The sequence below is a fragment of the Nannobrachium achirus genome (assembly GCF_963921795.1).
Source record: "Nannobrachium achirus genome assembly, chromosome: 4".
Taxonomy (NCBI): Eukaryota; Metazoa; Chordata; class Actinopteri; order Myctophiformes; family Myctophidae; genus Nannobrachium; species Nannobrachium achirus.
The window spans coordinates 59644016-59662380 of NC_137813.1; the positions used below are offsets into that span (position 1 = coordinate 59644016).

Sequence of the window (18365 nt, forward strand, 5' to 3'; positions counted from 1 at the left end):
CTTGGGTGCCGGTATAAAAATAAAGCTAACTCAGTCAGCAGGCAAGGTGCTGTTCGTAAATAAAATAAAGTGCTGCTGAGTGCTGACATTATGCCAATGTCTCATTTTCTGTAAACTAAATATTAACAGCAACATATTGCTTTTTATTTAAACTATGTAGCAGCAATAAAAAAAAAATACTCAAAAGAAAGGTGCATGCTGCTGCACAACAACAGGCTACAAGATATTAAATTCACAGGTGGTCAAATGAATTCACAGTTTAGAGTTCAGAGTGAGGAAAGTGAGCATCTCCACATGTTCTGGTGTGAGGCTGGCCCTCTTCTGAGAGCAGATGTTCCCTGCAGCAGAGAAGATTCTTTCTGCAGGGGTGGATGTTGCAGGAATGCACAGAACAGATTTTGCCACATTTGACAGGGTGGGAAAAGCCTTCTCATTTTCTCTCCACCATTCGAGAGGGTCTTTATTTTTGTCCAGAGGTCGTTCTGTGAAGTACCGCTGAACTTCATGCCTCACAATTTCCAACTTTTGTTCGGCCAGAGTTTCCACCTCTTCAGCTGAATCCTGACTGTCTGTGTCAGAATGAAGGAGCACATCCAGTGATGATTTTTCTGCTCGAACAACATTGATGCCCTGTTTCTCCCTGGGGGCAGAGTCATCAGCCATCTCTACTGCTTTGAAAGCAAGGACTTGAACTGCCCCCTTCAGCCTATCGCCATCTTCAGCTGTCAAAAACGACAGCTTTCGATATCTTGGGTCCAGGGCAGCTGCAAGGAAGACTGGGTGGACTGGGTCTTGGTCTTGCTCTAGGTCTTTCTCTGCTGAGATTGTGAGACTCTCCCATCTTTCCCCTATCCCTTTCTTGGCATTGGACCTAAAGGCTTTTCCTGAGCTTGTCTCAAAACTGAATTTCTGCACGGCCCGTTCCAGCCCTTTGACCAACTTTGGAAGACATGAAGCAGTTGGGTACTCCTGCCCGCTAAGGTATTTGGTAGCGGTTTCAAATGGCCCCAACCCCACCACCAGCTCTTCAAGCAGCACCCATTGATCAGCCTTCAAGTCCAAGTAGTTTTTCCTCGCCTTGAGGTCAGGATCAGACAGCGTTGCAGTGACTGGCCAGCGTTGTTCTAGGAGTCTCTGCATCATGTAAAATGTACTGTTCCATCTCGTACTGACATCCTGTATCATTGCATGCTGTTCTGTCCCCATCTGTTTCTGCTTCGCTTTCAGTTTTGTACTGGCCAGCTCACTGTTGTGGAAGAATCCCACTACACTTCTCGAGGCACTTACAGCTCTGCTGATGTTGGAATCTTTGAGGGCATCTTTAATGATGAGCTGGAGTGTGTGCCCAGCGCAGCGGACAGAGGCCCACCCATGCTTTTCTTCCAGCAGTCGCATTGCTGCTACTATGTTGGCCCCGTTGTCGTGTACTACTGCTTTAATTTTTGTCGGCGAGATCTTGTATTTTTCCAGGATCTCCTCCATCCATGTCACAATGTTTGCAGCAGTATGTCTGTCCTCCAGGGGCATAGTGCTCAGATTCACGGTTTTCATTTGCCAGTCTGTGGTCATGAAATGACAGGAAACTCCCAGGTAGGACTCCGTGGCACGACTGGTCCATGGATCAGCTGTCAATGCCAGGGAGCTGACATCTTCAAGTATTTCCTGCACCTTAAAAGACAGAGGTGATATTAGTTAGGGAGAGAGTAGACTCAAATATTAAACATCTGGTTTACATTATTTAATCTTAATATCATTTACATTATTTAATCTTAATATTATTTATTCTATAATCAAATATATCATTGCTTAACTTTATATTCATTCATTTATATTGTTTATATTTATGTGTATGCTTAAAAAAAATTATATTGTATAGTCACTATAGTGTGTGCGTGTGTGAGATAAACTAACCTTCAGTCTGCTTTTCTCATATTTTTTCTCCATCAATGTTGTGAAGGTGGTTCTGGATGGCAGGACGTATTGAGGGTTGAACTTAAGACACATCCTTTTAAACCCATCACCTCCAACAATGTCGAGTGGCCTCATGTCTTCGACAATCATATCTAAAATTGCATCGGTGATCTCTTTCTGTTCCTGTGGAGTAATGGCCTGCTTTCTTTGCGTATAGTTATCCATGGAGCCTTGACTCTTCTTCTGCCTGCATATTGTATTAAAAAGGAAAGACATTAGTCAAGCTAAATTGTAACACATTTCCATATAACTCAAATATTGTATTATTGTATTCAGACATTCACACTTTAGTTTACCTAAACGTTCTCTAAACGAATCATTACCCCTGTAGAACCCACGGTTGTAATATACAACATTAGTTTATCTTCCAAAAAAAGGTTTAAATTATTTTATTTCTGCTCCCCCAACCACCTTTACATAACCATTAGATCCCATTGTTTAGTATTAAAATGCTATTGGCCACAGCATTTGCATATAAATACCCCCCATTGAGGCTAACATTTACATGAGTTGAAAATCTCTGGAATCCAGTTTTGTTTTGAAGACGTGATGCCTTGGTATTTAATATAGGCTACCCGAGTGGCAAGGTAAATGCTTGGTTTCCATTTACTGTTGAATGATCGGATCCGGTCTAGGGCCCGCCTACTGCATCCGGTAAATGCACGCACAAATACAAGCAAGCAGTAGTGTTTCCGCTACAGACCGGATCAGCAACTTGCTAAGCGAATTGTTCCCGTTTAGTGTTCATGTCTGTAAAACGCAAATACGAGACTACGGGGCTATTAATAATCGGGACCCGGGCATTGCATAAAAGGTAAAAAGAAACCACGGCGAGGAGAATTCATTTTAACGGTTAAAAAGCCAAGAAAGCGTGGTCTGTTTGTATTACGAGCGCACACACAAGTCTACTTACCGAGGTGAGTCGGCTTCATCCTGTAGGGCTCCAACGTGTCGCCTCTTTAGATGCTCGTGCATAGTGGTTGTGCTTCCATGCCACGCAAAGTCTAACTTGCAAATCTTGCAGGTTATTTTTTGCTTCACTTTGTCTAAGGTGAAATGTTCCCAGGTTTTGGACGTTTTAGGACGGTCGCGCGACAAAGCAGAGCTGGACGCCGCCATGTTTGCCGGCTGTTATGTTGTGTACGTCGCTGTGGCGCAAGGCGCATGCGCGGATGAGTACAGGTCCCAGTGCTTGCAGTGTTGCAGCCTTAAGCAGGCTGTTAGCTGGCAGCAGGCAGCCTGTACGCTGCATTAAACGTCGCGCGATTAGTTGGCGATAAAAATCGATAATTAAATTCGTTGGCAACGAATTTAATTATCGATTTTTATCGATTTAATCGATTAGTTGTTGCAGGCCTACGTGATGTCAGAACCTTTTATGAAGTGATGTCACAATGAGTCAGAGCTTTCGCCGATGGGAAATTCATTTTATGCCCATAGATAACTAGAAGCTGGGCGGCCCAGAATCCTTCACTTTGTGATACAAGCGTGACACTTGGTACATATACTCTTCAAATCCCGCTCTCTTCAAAAATAGTGCTGGCCACTCAAAATTTCAAGATGGCGGCCCTCAAAATCCAAGATGTCCGCCCAAAAATGTTGTTTTTCCTTCATAACTCGAATTGCATTCATTTTAAGACCCATAAATGTATTGAAGTTGAATATAAAGACGGGCATTGCGGATGTTTTGGTACTGAGTACATGTCTGTATCTATTATGGTTCTTGAGATACAGCATATACTCAGAGCAGATTAATGGCTAATTTCATACGAATCGTTCATTTGTAATGCAAGCATGAAATTTGGTACAAATACTCTCTAAGGGCCACTCGTATAGAAAAAGGCGCTGGCCACTCAAAATTCCAAGATGGTGACCTTTTTTTTTCTTCAAAATGGAAGCCACCTTCTCAGAGGAGATCTTGATATAATAAGAATAAGAATCGTTCACTTTGTGATACAAGGATGACATTTGGCACATTTACTCTGTAAGGGCCACTCTTATGAAAAAAGGCACTGGCCACTGAATCATTTGTTCCTTTTTCAAAATTTGCCATTAATCTGCTCCGACTATATACTGTATCTCAAGAACCGTAATAGATACAGACATGTACTTGGTACATATATCCATCTTTATATTCAACTTCAATACATGTGTCTTAAAATGAATGCAACTCGAGTTATAAAGGAAAAACAATATTTTTGGAAAGACATCTTGGATTTCGGGGGCTGTCATATTGGAATTTTGCGTGGCCAGCACCTTTTTCCATAAGAGTGGCCCTTACAGAGTAAATGTGCCAAATGTCATCCTTGTATCACAAAGTGAACGATTCTTATTCTTATTATATCAAGATCTCCTCTGAAAAGGTGGCTTCCATTTTGAAAAAAAAAGGTCACCATCTTGGAATTTTGAGTGGCCAGCGCCTTTTTCTATAAGAGTGGCCCTTAGAGAGTATTTGCACTAAATTTCATGCTTGCATCAAAGTGAACGATTCTTCTTTCTTTATATTCAACTTCAATACATATATGGGTCTTAAAATTAATGCAACTCGAGTTATAAAGGAAAAATAAGATTTTTGGACAGACATCTTGGATTTCGGTGGCCGCCATATTGGAATTTTGCGTGGCCAGCGTGTTTTTTGAAAAGAGAGGGATTTGAAGAGTATATGTACAGTGGTTAGCAGTTAAGATTGGCAGTGTCACCAGTTGGCTGCCTCTGTGGCACCACTGTAGTGCCACTGAGTAAATGTGAGTAAATGTGGTACCACCTTTTTTAGAGGTGTTACAGCATGTAATGTGGCTTATCTGCCACAGGGAGGCACATGTGAGTCCATGAACCCTACATTACAGTGTTGGCAACACAGCAAGGGTGAACAGATTCATTGTGATTGTTATTAATTAAAGAAAACTTAGACGACAATGCAGAGTTCAGGTTGAATTGAAATGCAATTGTTGCTTTATACACAACTGTGTTTATTATACTTAAAAGCATTTGACAAAAGAAAAACTAGATGTGCCTAGAACTCAACTAGATTTGTAATAATAAGTATGCTAATGAATTCTAATTTCCCCATGACCCATGACAGGAAAATAATAATAATAATAATAGTACATAAAATATTCAGTCAACAATTAGAAAAATACGGTTTAAATAAAACAAATTGAAACAGTTTGAATGGACAACATTTTAGAGGCTAAAGGAACAATTTATGAGTTTTCATTCTGTAGTGCTAGTCTAGTGGATAGTGTCATGGAATGGCATATGGGAGAACAGAGTTTAATCCCCTGCTGAGGAATCTATTTTTCAAGAACTTCGTAAGAGTAATGCTGCATTCACACTACGAAAAGCCAAGCTAATGGTTTGCTTGGTAATTCAATGTATTCTTTATGCAAACCAGCTTAAAACATTTCCAGCTTTTTTCCAGCTTGGACATTTTTAAAGCTGGTTTGCATAGAGAATACATTGTATTACCAAGCATTGAAGACTTTATTAGAAGATTGCATAGGAAAAGGTACAGTTTCATGACGGTACAGTTCACTGGTACAAGGTCTACTACAAGGAGATCCATGAAAAGACTAAGCTTATTTCCACTGGAAACCATTAAAGTATCTCATATAACATTGAATGACAGACAAATAGAACACAGTACTATGCAGTAGATATGTAAAGAAACATTTTACCAGTTGCGAACGGCTGCTGCCTGATTTTCATTACACCTTGGCACCAAGGTACATAATACATTATTATTATAATGTTTTTTTTTTTATTAGAGAAATAATGTAAAGTTCTTCGAATGACCACAACTCCCAAGCTACAAGTCCCAACCCCCCATGTGACACAGTTTAGCAAACAAACTCACAGAGAGAGTCAGACACACACAGTGGGGGGTTGGGGGTACACAGGTACGAATTCTGGCCAGGCCACCTACTTGCTGAAGTGTCCCTGAGCAAGACTTTTAAATCCCTAAATTAAGAAACAATCTCTATTGAAAGAATACTAATGACTTATTTTATTATCGTTTTAACTTTGTCTCTTCTGCAATCATCATAGGGATATACAAAATAGCCGTAAAGTGATTACTAACTTCTAATTGTTGAATGGAAGATTTTATTGTATTGTTTTTTCAAACCATTAGCTTGGCTTTTCATAGTGTGAATAAGGCAAAATATTTTTTAACATGATGAACATACAGTTAGTGGCCGTTGAGCTTGTCACATTTTCTGGGGCATTTTTCTACGATCTGTCCATAGACTCTACACATGTAAATGCAGAAACTCATTGATCAATAGCAGGTTTCACTTTTATATGATATTTTATATACGATTGAGGGGCTAAATACATGTGATAGTGGGAGTGTTTCAGGCAAAAATCGTGCACTTTATGAAAGAAGCATGAAATTTGGCACACAGTTAGAACATGCCATATGGAACATTTTTGGCTATAGGGGCATCGCAGATTTGTCTTGGGAAACTTGTGGGAGCCAATCAAAGTTGGGCTCTCATAGACTTTACTATAGAGTAAAATAATACAAAAAATAAATATGCTTTAAGTAGCATGTGAGGGGTCAAACTAGGTGTTTTTCGGGATTCTGAATCCAATGCAAGCATTTGTTTTGCACGAAAAACATTCCTTTCCGAGAAACGGCCACCACAAAACTGTTGAAAAGTGATGACTCCATCACTAAACCATACTTTTATCACTTATATGGGGTCCGTTTTTAGCCCAAGGAATGGTTTTCCTGCAAAATAAATGTTTGCATTGGATTCAGAATCCCGAAAAACACCTAGTTTGACCCCTCACATGCTACTTAACACTTTGACCGCCACGGAGGTCATATGACGTCAAGCTTTTACACCCCCCGCGCTGCCACCGGCGTCATATGACGCCGGAATGTCTTTTTTTTAATTAACACAAGATTAGGAGCATATGTATCACTGACGCTTGGATTCAGCCGTCCTGGGCCCTGGAATGACTAAAATCACCATGGTTACCATTGTGTGGCCAATCAGCTTGTGTTACCTTGTGTTACCATGGTGATTTGGTACATGACCGTCCTCCCCAGGCCTGGGATTGCTGGATGGACGGCAACTTTGGCAAGAAGCAGCAGCCATGTGCTTGGGGGGGGGTTTAGTTTAGTGCTTTACTATACTACTGAGGACTACTTCTACAGCCGTATCTGAAAAGTTTTACTGGATCGTCATGGTTCATCGACCAGGCCACCAGGGACCACCGAGCCGCGGCGTCGCAGCGAAAAGAAGCAGCAGCCATGTGTTTGGGGGGGGGGGGGTTTAGTTTAGTGCTTTACTATACTACTGAGGACTACTTCTACAGCCGTGGCCCGTTACATGTGATCTGAAAAGTTTTACTGGATCGTCATGGTTCATCGACCAGGCCACCAGGGACCACCGAGCCGCGGCGTCGCAGCGAAAAGAACTGCTATATAAAGTAAGTGGTTGTTGCTAGATTGATTGATTGATACATACAGTGGTGTATTGGCGTGTTTGGGGGGTCGCGACGTCGCTCCGAGAGCAAGCATGAGATGAGAGATGATTATGCTCATCTCGGATCACAACAGGTGGTCCGCGCGCGGACCACCGATCGAGCAGGGCGTTTAGCTCAGCGGCGTCAGTTCAGAAAAAGCTAAGTTATGGCAACTTGACTGGTGTCTTTCACGCGCGCGAGGCTCGCGTGCAAGACACCAGTCATGTTACATACCTTTACAACAGGCACGATTACAGTACATTTTATTATATTCCCCCTGTAGCCAAGGTATGGCAGCTGCCATAGCTTGCCATACCCAATTGACGCCTCTTTAGCTTAGCTTGGTGAGAAAGGAGGACAGATGCTCCATTTAGTGCAAAACAAACACATCCCAGCAAAATAACCACTATAAGTCACTCGCAAACGTCGCAGTCTGACCAATCCAGCGAGATGGATTGGTCAGACCTTGTACCAGTTCACTGGTACAAGGTCTACTAAAAGGAGATCATGAGATCCATGAAAAGACTAGGCTTATTTCCATAGTAAACCATTGCAGTATCTCATATAACATTGAATGACAGACGGATAGAACACAGTACTATGCAGTAGATATAGTCAGGAAAAAAGGGGGAAATAAAAAACAGTATAAAAACATACAGTAGGTAAATACAAAGAAGGGATTGATTGATTGATTGATTGATTGAAGACTTTATTAGAAGTTTGCATAGGAAAAGGTACAGTTTCATGACGATACAGTTCACTGGTACAAGGTCTACTAAAAGGAGAGCCATGAAAATACTAAGCTCATAGTGCCTTGCTGGGCTATGAGCTTGTAGATCGGCTATTAGGCATCATATGTAAATGGCAGATCTACAAGCTCATAGCGCGGTGCCGGGCTATGAGCTTGTAGATCTGCTATTTTGGAAATATATGTACCTGTGTATATAAAATGTATAGCAAATAATTATATATACCTTATGGTAATTATGTTTTTTTTTTTTCATAATTACTCTTACTTGCAGTTGCCTGGTCTGGATTCTAACATGGTGAAGTTTGTCGCAGTTGGCTTGACTTTGTCAATACAAACATTTCCATATGAATGTACATCAATTTTTATTTAATTTTATGTATTATGACTTTGAATTGCTCAGGGTAGTTTGACCGTTTTAGTTTGAAGTGACTAAAATGATGATTGCAATGGAACACATCTACAACTATACTGAAGTGAAACAGCAATGTAAAGTTTTTTTTTGTTATCTTTATCAGAGTTTTTATCTTTATTTTTGAGATGTCTGATGTCTAACTGAAGGCTTGAATAAAAAATCCCAGGTCAAAACACAGTGGATTCTACTCTGTCTCTCCTTCATCCTGGGAAGATGAAAAAAGAGCCTCTGTCAGTCTCCTGGCTTCTTCCACTTTCCTGCCTTATAACTAGACCACGGTACAACTTTTTTTAACTTTTTTTTTTACATTATTATGGCCTGCACCCTGTTCTTCATTTAGAGGTACTGTGTGTTCTTGTACCATTTACCAATTTGTTTCTAGGGCTTCTGAAAGTTTTTTTCCTTTGACCTCAATTATCTCAGAAAGTAAATTTCTGATGCTCCTTTTTCATCTGTACAGCTTTCGCTCTCCCTCAGGTTTCTCCACAGCAGAACCCCACAGCAGGACGAAATTTTTATGGTGAAAGCTAAGGTTCCGACTCTATATTCTCTGAAATTTTTGTCAATTTTCGTACATCCTACCATTTTCAATTTATTCCGTCAAAAATGAATGGCCGTCTATGGTGGCAAGGGTTTTACCCTTAAAACCCTTAACATTGTGGCAGTCAAAGTGTTAAAGCATATTTATTTTTTGTATTATTTTACTCTATAGTAAAGTCTATGAGAGCCCAACTTTGATTGGCTCCCACAAGTATCCCAAGACAAATCTGCGATGCCCCTATAGCCAAAAATGTTCCATATGGCATGTTCTAACTGTGTGCCAAATTTCATGCTTCTTTCATAAAGTGCACGATTCCATCAAAATACTGCCCGAAACGCCTGCACTATGATAGAAGCTCACAACACAGCGAGACGTGTTGTGAGCTTGTAGATCTTCTATTTTCTCACACAGAAACAAATAAATTCTACTGGTTTCTATAGTGCTTTCTGTAATAACCATGTGAGTGATGTGTTGCAGTAGCAATCTACTCTTTGTTACTGATTTATTTTTATTTTTTATCCCCTCCAACTGTAGCCTACTTTTCCCCACGTTCATATTTTATATTTTTACACTTGCTTTGGCAATGTAAACTTGGACCTAGGCTTTCTCAAGCCAAGAGCACCTTTGAATTATTTTTAATGTTTTTTTTAAGAAATAAAATAGCAAAACCAAATAATATATTAGGCTATATGGTGAGAGAGAGAGAGAGAGAGAGAGAGAGAGAGAGAGAGAGAGAGAGAGAGAGAGAGAGAGAGAGAGAGAGATTTCATATTCCGATTATGCTTGGATAATTATTCCTTTGACAGTGGTAAAATAGTACAGTCAGAGTGTAGCCTCGCCATCGCAACCATGATACAACAAGCATAATGTTTTGCACAAGGGGATAAACTGATCTTTCAGTCTCACTCTCTTGTTGACTGTGAAACTGAACACTACACCTCTTGACATGCAAATTAACCCAATATTCTATCAATGGTCCTGGCAGCATGAGGTGTGAAGCTTACTTACTTTTCATTCTCATGATGCACACACAGCAAAAATAACTTCTCTTGCACTCTCTCTTTCGTTGATATAAGTTAAATGAAGTCAGTGAAGTTTATAGAATATAGTCTATCTAGACCGGGAAGTTGAGCGTAGCCTGGTCCAACAAAATACATCTCTGCAGTCTGCACATAACATCTCTGCACAAACACATGCACCTCAAATGAAACTATAGGTCCATGCTACTTAAAGTTAACTCTTAAGGTAAAGTATTGACATCAAAATGTACTTAAAGTATCAAAAGTAAAAGTACTCATTATGCAGAATGTCCCATTTCACAAGTTTACAATGTATACAAATATTTTGCAGATCTAGCCTACAAGCTCACAATTCGTGGCATCGCAAGACATTGTGAGATTAATTGTAGATCATCTGACGTTTTGGCTGAGTGAAGTGGGTAATTTATGTTTTGTAATAATAATCCAAATCTACAAATGAATTTAGTAACATTTCTTTAGTAATTGGAAACACTCAAGTTAAGTACTTAAAGAAGAAATTATATTTAAGTACAATACTTAATTAAATCAAATGTACTAGTTAGGCTACTTTCCACCGGTGGTGTTTGTTTTCTCCAATGTGAGAGAGTGTTACCACATTTGCTATATTCTGTGAGTGAAACAAGCGACCAGGTCTATGAAAACAAGCCCAAAAGAAGCAACCATTTCACCACTTGAACTCTATTACATCAGCTATTTTAAAAAAAATATCTTGACATTAAGGACAAATAAGCCACTACACTTAAGAAACTAGCCCTAACAAAAGCAACCCACAACTATGAATCTTTACAAGCGACTTTACAGGAAAACAGGACCAAAGTCACTTAAAATAAGCAGACCCAGCAACACTGGCAGGCTAGAGTTGTTAAGACATGTTGCATGCTGAAAGATAACTGATCTGCAAACCTTTGGGGGAAGGGAAGGTTGTGTCTAGGGCTTCTTTGATTCACATGCAAATTATCCCAATATTCTATCAATGGTCCTGGCAGCCTGTGGTGTGAAGCTACCTACAGTTTACTTTTCATTCTCATGATGCACACACAGCAACAGCCACTGAGTCATCAAAACTAATGTCCAGTATACAATGCGTGTCAGATGTGATGCATGTTGTTGATAAAAGTTTGTTCATAGAATATATCTATCCACCATAAAACTATACCAGAGTATCAGATGGGAAATCTCTCTCTGGCTTTAAAGGGATCCCTGGCTAATACGACAAATACGCCTTAATACATTATAATTGCCCTGTATAAACACCTTAATTATTTTATTTCTTCTAGAAATAGCTAATCTTTCACTCAATAGGGGAAATGCCCGTCGCAAGTTGATGATGATCAGATTCCAAACTGTTCCCTTTCCTCCTTTAAAAAAAAATTCTAATTTATGATCGCCAGTGGTGTAAAGCAACTAAGCCTACATTAGTACAGTTGTGAGATATTTGTACTTTACTTGAGTATTTCCAATTTCCAATACTTTCATTTCTACTTCATTATATATTGGATCCAAATATTGTACTAAAATATACATTTATCCACTTTACACCTATTTATACCATGGCTGTTTGAAAATAGCCGATCTACAGTCCATTGCAGAGATTTGAATGTTTTCACTTAAAATGTGTTTGGTTCTAACTTCTGTACTGTCATTGATTATGATAGATTTCAAATCTTTTGTGTTTGTTTTGTCTAACATTGTTTAGTGTAAGAAACATAGTTGTTTTTTTAAAGTAGCAATCTTTAAAAAAGAAAATACTCACAATTACTTATTGTATTTAATTACTTATTGTGATAATCAACTTCTAATGGTTGGCTGGAGGATTTTATTGAATTATTTTATTTATTCTTTATTTTTACTGTCCTGGAGACTTTGAAATTAGAATAATTAATTTGTTTAATGTTGTTAAATATGATAAACAGTTGTGAATAAAGCAATAATTGCTTTTCAGTTCATTAGAACTCTGCATGTAAATTCACCCTTTCCCCTGGATTCCAGAGTTTAGTAATACATCTGTTTAATACAATTGCCAACAAGTCATTGCTGTTGACTGAAAGATTGTTTTTGGCTCAAAATCTACTCATTCTTGAAAATTAAATTAACTACCCAGTTAAGCAACAAACCTGTCTCGTATGCCTTTATCTGGGCATTAGTTGCTCTCTAACCCCACCTAGTGGTTGTGGCATGTAACAACATGGTGCCTCAACTGATCTGGCTGCCATGGTGGTACCACATCAGTGCCACGACCAGCACTTTCAAGGTACAACCACTGTACCAAGTTTCACACTTGTATCACAAAGTGAACGATTAAATCATTAATCTGCTTAGCTAATGGGTGTATGAGGTGCAACTGAACAACTGAAGGCCTTTGGTTGCAGGCCAGATGCCTTTTAACTGTGAGAAATAAGAATTCACATTTATTTTTTGTGATAATTTTATTGACTATCAACATAAACAGATACATACGTTATCATTACAATGACACCAAGATATAAACTGAATTTAAATCAAATAGATTCCCGAATCCAAAACCTAGCACTGTGACACAAGGGGATAGCGTCTTCTAGCTGCAGTGATATATAAACAAACAAACAAACAAAAAACATTGTATGTTATAAAGGTCCCTTAAGCCTCTCCTGAAAAAGTGAGGTGAAGCAAGGAAGGCACGTGTAACCTATTCACATAGAATACATATGTATACAAAAAAAATATGTTTTGAATTCCGTAAGAATCATTTAAGTGAATGCTTGGTGTGCCCATGTTGCAAGTATTGTCCTGTGTTTATATATTGTATTTATACGTTTTGTATTTTACTGCTGTCTTGGCTCTTACGACGGACCTAATAATTTATTAAACTAATAACATATAGATTTTAACACACTGGATGCTGACGACTCGTGCACACATCAAACTCCTTGATGTCTCTGAGTGCCGTCGACACGTTTGACACATCTGATATACGTCTGATACGGTTTTATATCAAACTGTAGCTTTCTGTACAGAGCAGCCGCGGCTGAAGAGAAACACATGCTCCAATTTCCAAAATGCAACGAGAGATAACGTGACCAGGAAGTCCGGTTTCCCTATATATATTATGTAGGCCAGTGTTACGAAATTCACTAAAGTGGATTCATCTCGTAATCTAACTCCAGATCATGTTCATGTTTAAAACAAGCCCTTCTCTACCAACCGTTACAAAAGCACTGATGACCGCAATTGTTTTTTTTGCCACTAAGGGTAACATATCACAGGCTCAGTAACGTCCACAGGGTGGAGCTACGTATAGGCTAGTGTAGCGGAATGGATCACAAACTCAGGCCCCGTACATACGGCAACGCTCTGTAGAGAAAACGGCGAGGTCCCGGGATATTGCCGTTGCGTTTTGCCTTTTTATCAAGCGTTCATATGAAGCTGAAATGATGTAGTGTCCATGTCACCGAGTGAACGGCAGAAACGCAAGTAGCAACAACGCATGGTAAGCTTTTTCTCTCCTACAAATAGATATTGAATACTGTGGTGGTTCGTTCAGACACCGCCCGCCAGGTAGGCCCTGCACGTCGGAGAAGCGCACCCTGGATGGCAGAGCGAGGCCCAGCAGAGCAGCGCACAGTGTGGGCCAAGTCATTGAAGGGCGTTACCTGCCGGCCCACATGCTTCATCAGGCACAAGCATACGCACCCGTGGGGTACTCCAAACACAGGGTGCATAAATAGAAGCCTCGCTCTCTCCCCCAGTCTGTGCTGGGACTCCGACGGGCGAATACATGGGCAGACAGGCGGTAAGGAACCACCATATTTCTCCCTCAACTGCATGTGTAAAGTGTAAAGCGCATTATAGTAATATTCCTTCTACTCTTCTATATTCCTTCTACTCGTCACTTTTAGGCTGGACCGGGAGCTGACTTACACTGAGGAGTGTGTACCTACCACTGAGGAGTGCGTACCGAACCTCTGGAGAGAGAGTACTCAGGCGACCTGTGGAGAATGGACCTGGAAAAGGAGGAAGCAGCCTTACTAACCGGACCCCAGGGAGCCACCCCAGATCCCATTTTGTTGAGTAGTACTCACTTCCCTTTAAAAACATACCTTGTATCCAACCATTCCCTGGCCCTATAGGTCCCTTATTCCCCGTTTTTAGTTTGTTTAGAAGATAGTGAATCGGTTGGATTTATTTGAGAGCGCGGCACCGTACCTTACCTGTCACCTGTAGAGAGAAATACTCACCTAATACCGGTGGGAAAGAAATACTTTGCCTGTCACCTGTGGAGAGAAATACTCACCTATTACCTGTGGGAAAGAGATACTTTACCTGTCACCTGTAGAGAGGAATACTCACCTATCACCTGTGGGAAAGAAATACTTTACCTGAACAATACTCGCCTATTACCGGTGGGAAGAAAACCCTAACTGACTCTTACCTACCCCTGGCCCCCCCAAGAAGAGAAGAGACAGCAGCCCCCGCCCGGGGAAGAACCTATGTTGAACTGTTTAACCCTAATGTGATTCATTCATATTTATGTTGCACATTTATGCTACGTTGCATTTACCTGCTGTTGAAATCTGAAAATTGTTAATAAATGCCCGGAGTTGGCAACACTGTCCTGCTCTCTTGTGTCTGGTTTGGGTTCAGTCACCACAATACCCTCTTTAACGTTGAGGTTTCGTGGCTGAGCGGTTAAGTCATAGTGTTTTCAGTCCATGAGCCCGCTTGCCCACCGCGGACGGCTTTTTTATTTTTATTTTTTTTGTGATAATAAAGTTATAATTATTATTATTACATTATTCACATAACTCGGTAACGGCGCAGAGTCGGCTCATCGCCTCCGTCATGGATAATAATAACTTTACGGCCGCCAAAAAAAAAAAAGAAAATTTTTCCGTGGTGGTGAAAAGAAGACACAAGTGGGGCGCGAACCCTGGACCCGTGGATCAAAAAAACCATACGTTAACCACTCGGCCACCAAAACACAACATTAAGCAGGGTATCTGTACCTATTTGTAGGAGATAAAAAGCCTAACATGCGTTGTTGCTTCTTGCGTTTATGCCGTTCACTTGGTGACGCGAGGGGAGAGAGGAGTCAGCTTTTCCACCCAAAACTGCGGATCCAGATCGTTCCGTTTTTAACCCCCGAAAATGCCGTTGTCGTCTGAACGGAAGGCCTATCTGACTTTTCCTTTTGCGTTATTCACGTTGCCAAAACGCAGTGTGAACGGCGCCTCAGCCTGATGATAAAAGTCTAATAATTCCCCCTAAGTATGCCCTTTGGCTTAATTAATATGTGGATTTCCACAGTAGGCCAGGTTTTCTACCTCACAGTGTCCAGAATATTGTCATCAGGCTGCTCTTTTCATCCAGGTGGCACTGTAGGAATGTAGCATGTACATCCACCAGGGTGAAGATAAGCCTTTGGCAGCTTATACAGCATGTCATCTAAAGTGGGCATAAGGTAATGGGTTTCAGAACTCGGTTGAGGGGCTTTGGGTTGTTGCAGAGTTTCAATATGTCTGGCTTTTTCAGTAATCCAGTCTGTGGGTTGAGTGACTGTGGTTAAGTGCAAGGGCCACTGGCCAGTATTCACTATTTCAAAGTCCAGGGACGTCCATAATAACAATGTCGATCTGGGAGTCGACCGGCGCTAAGTGAGTTAAGGTCCTACGTCATGTGTTCATGTGTAGTTCTGTGTCTTGTTATTCATATCAACTCCTTATCTCATAGCAGCCTCGTAGACTAGAGGCTTGTAGTGTGGGTATGGCGCAGGAGGTGCTGTATCGCGACTCGGAACAGGCGATTGGAACACGTATACAATAGCCTACAGCAGGGAGAAGCTTCTCTCGTTCTTTTTTGCACTGACCAATGGATACTTTTTTTTGGCTCTGCACTTAGTATATTGCATGTCTTTGACTTAATGATGGTGAGACACTTATGTAGGTAGGTATATATTTGTTGGCTGTGCATTGATAAGTTCCATTGTATGAATGAATGGACCATTGTAAAGCGCTTTGAGTTCGCAACTTGCTTAGAAAAGCACTATAAAGTTGCAATCCATCTATCTATCTATATGAATGTTAACTCAGTTTTTTTAGGAGGAGGATAGATAGGCTGAACCTCCTGACTGCAGTAGGCCTACCTGCCAGAACTAGAGATGCTTAATTTGTAACAGAAAACACCACTGAAGGAAAGACACAAGAAACAGACATATTTTGTTCTATTGTGCCAAAAGGTGTATCAGGACAAAAAGGTTGTGATAATATGAATTGATATGGTTTGCACAGCAGTAGCAGTCTAGAAACGGATGCGTTTCAACGCGGTGAGAGTTTGAAACTCAGACATGCCGAAACGCATCTGTTTCTCTAAATAGACTAGCTGGTCCTAAAACGTGACAGTCTAACAGTCACACAGTGAGCTGTGTGAACGTATGCTGTGGTCGGCAGTACAGGAAAAAAATAAAAAAAACCTTTGTACTTTCTATGTGATGAAAGGTCATAGACTTGACCACAACCATCTCTGCAGGATGTCTATTTGGCTTGTAGCTCTTGTTGCTACAATAAAGGTCAGGTCATGTTCATGAACTCTACAACTATTACTATCTGGCATAGTTACAGCAGTGTTTTGTTTATTTATAGCTCTGTGTTATTTATTTCTGTTATACATATAAACTCTGTTTTGTTTTTTCCTTAAGAAATACCATTTATTATGTTTTATGGTTAATAAATTAATCAGAAACTGTGTTAAAAACAGGGGTTCTCGACATGGGTTCTGGGGAAGTTGAGGAACCCCATGTGTCCTTCAGGATGTTCCAGGCCAATCCAGTCTCCAGCCAATAAAAAATATATAAAAATCTGTTTAACCACTTTAACCCTGGAGGGTTGCTACTAGAAAATAGCCAATCTACAAGCTCACAACGCATTGGCTCAATCTTGAACAAAATGTGGAATAATTTTGGTCTGTTATGCTATAGGTAACTCAAACAAATGCCTACTGTATGTGATGGAGGGGGGAAATCCTGTTAAGGCAAACCCCGATAAGGTAAACTGGGCAAATGTACTGCCGAGGATTTATGGCTCTTTGAAGTGAGCCGGATCTCTGGGATCCGTTCCTTTCAAAGAGCCGTTCAAAAGACTGGCTCATTTTAGTTACTTTGTAGAATTCTAACATCAACCCTATAGCCTATACATTTATTTCGGACACATAGGTACATACCTGCCATTTGAAAATAGCCAATCTACCAGCGACGCATTGTGAGCTTGTAGATCTGCTATTTTCAAATGATTTTTCTACATGTTATTATTTGAAAACCTGTGAAACGGAACATTCTGCATAATGAGTACTTTATACTATTAGTACTTTAAGTAGTAAATGGTTTCCTATGGAAATAAGCTTAGTCTTTCTTTTCTAGGATCTCCTTTTAGTAGACCTTGTACCAGTGAACTAGTGAACCGTCATGAAACTGTACTTTTTCCTATGCAAACTTCTTCTAATAAAGTCTTCAATCAATCAATGAAATAGGCCTACATTTTAATACCATACTTTTGTACTTTTACTCCTTTAGCATTCCAAACTTCGACTTGTGGCAGAGTATTTCCACATTGCAGAATTGATACTTTTAATTAGGTAAAGAATTTGAGTTCTTTTTCCATTACTGTTCATTAGAAAGGAACGGCTCCCCACTGCGAACCGGATCCCATCGTTAATTTCAAAGAGCCGTTCAAAAGACTCGATTCGTTTGTGAACGTCCCACCTCTACCATAAACCCTGTTGGTACACTTGCCTTTTGCCTTAACGGGGCTTTGTCTTAACGGGCGTTGCCTGATGGAGGGGGGATCGAAAAAGATAGTTTTCCTTTATTTTTTTTAAAATACAAGCCTACTAGGAAATCAAACTTTTATTCATATGAATTTTACTGCTTCAGTCGTACTGTTTCAGAGACAGACATCCACTGATGTGTGTCTCGTTAGGACCTACAGCAACATTCACACAGTGAGCTGTGTGAATGTACTGCTGTGGTCTGCAGTAAAAAAGACAAACACTCTGCAGGATGTCTATGTGGTTTTTAGCTCATGTTACTACTAGTATACAGCAGTGCTTGATTGATTGATTGATTGATTGATTGATTGATTGATTGATTGAATACTTTTTTTCAAAAAACAAGGCAAGGTGGCACAGATTTATACAAAAGAATGC

At 40.2% G+C, this 18365-nt stretch overlaps 1 protein-coding gene across 1 annotated transcript; it reads right to left on the bottom strand.

Annotated features, from left to right (window-relative positions):
* Nucleotides 1–252: 252 nt before the first annotated feature.
* LOC308283044 (E3 SUMO-protein ligase ZBED1-like) lies at nt 253–2946 on the bottom strand (the record flags this gene model as incomplete). Its single annotated transcript, XM_080723429.1, has 3 exons — nt 253–1668; nt 1912–1963; nt 2885–2946. 3 exons carry the CDS (start codon nt 2944–2946, stop codon nt 253–255), a joined length of 1530 nt encoding a protein of 509 aa, XP_080579555.1.
* Between the last annotated feature and the right edge of the window lie 15419 nt (nt 2947–18365).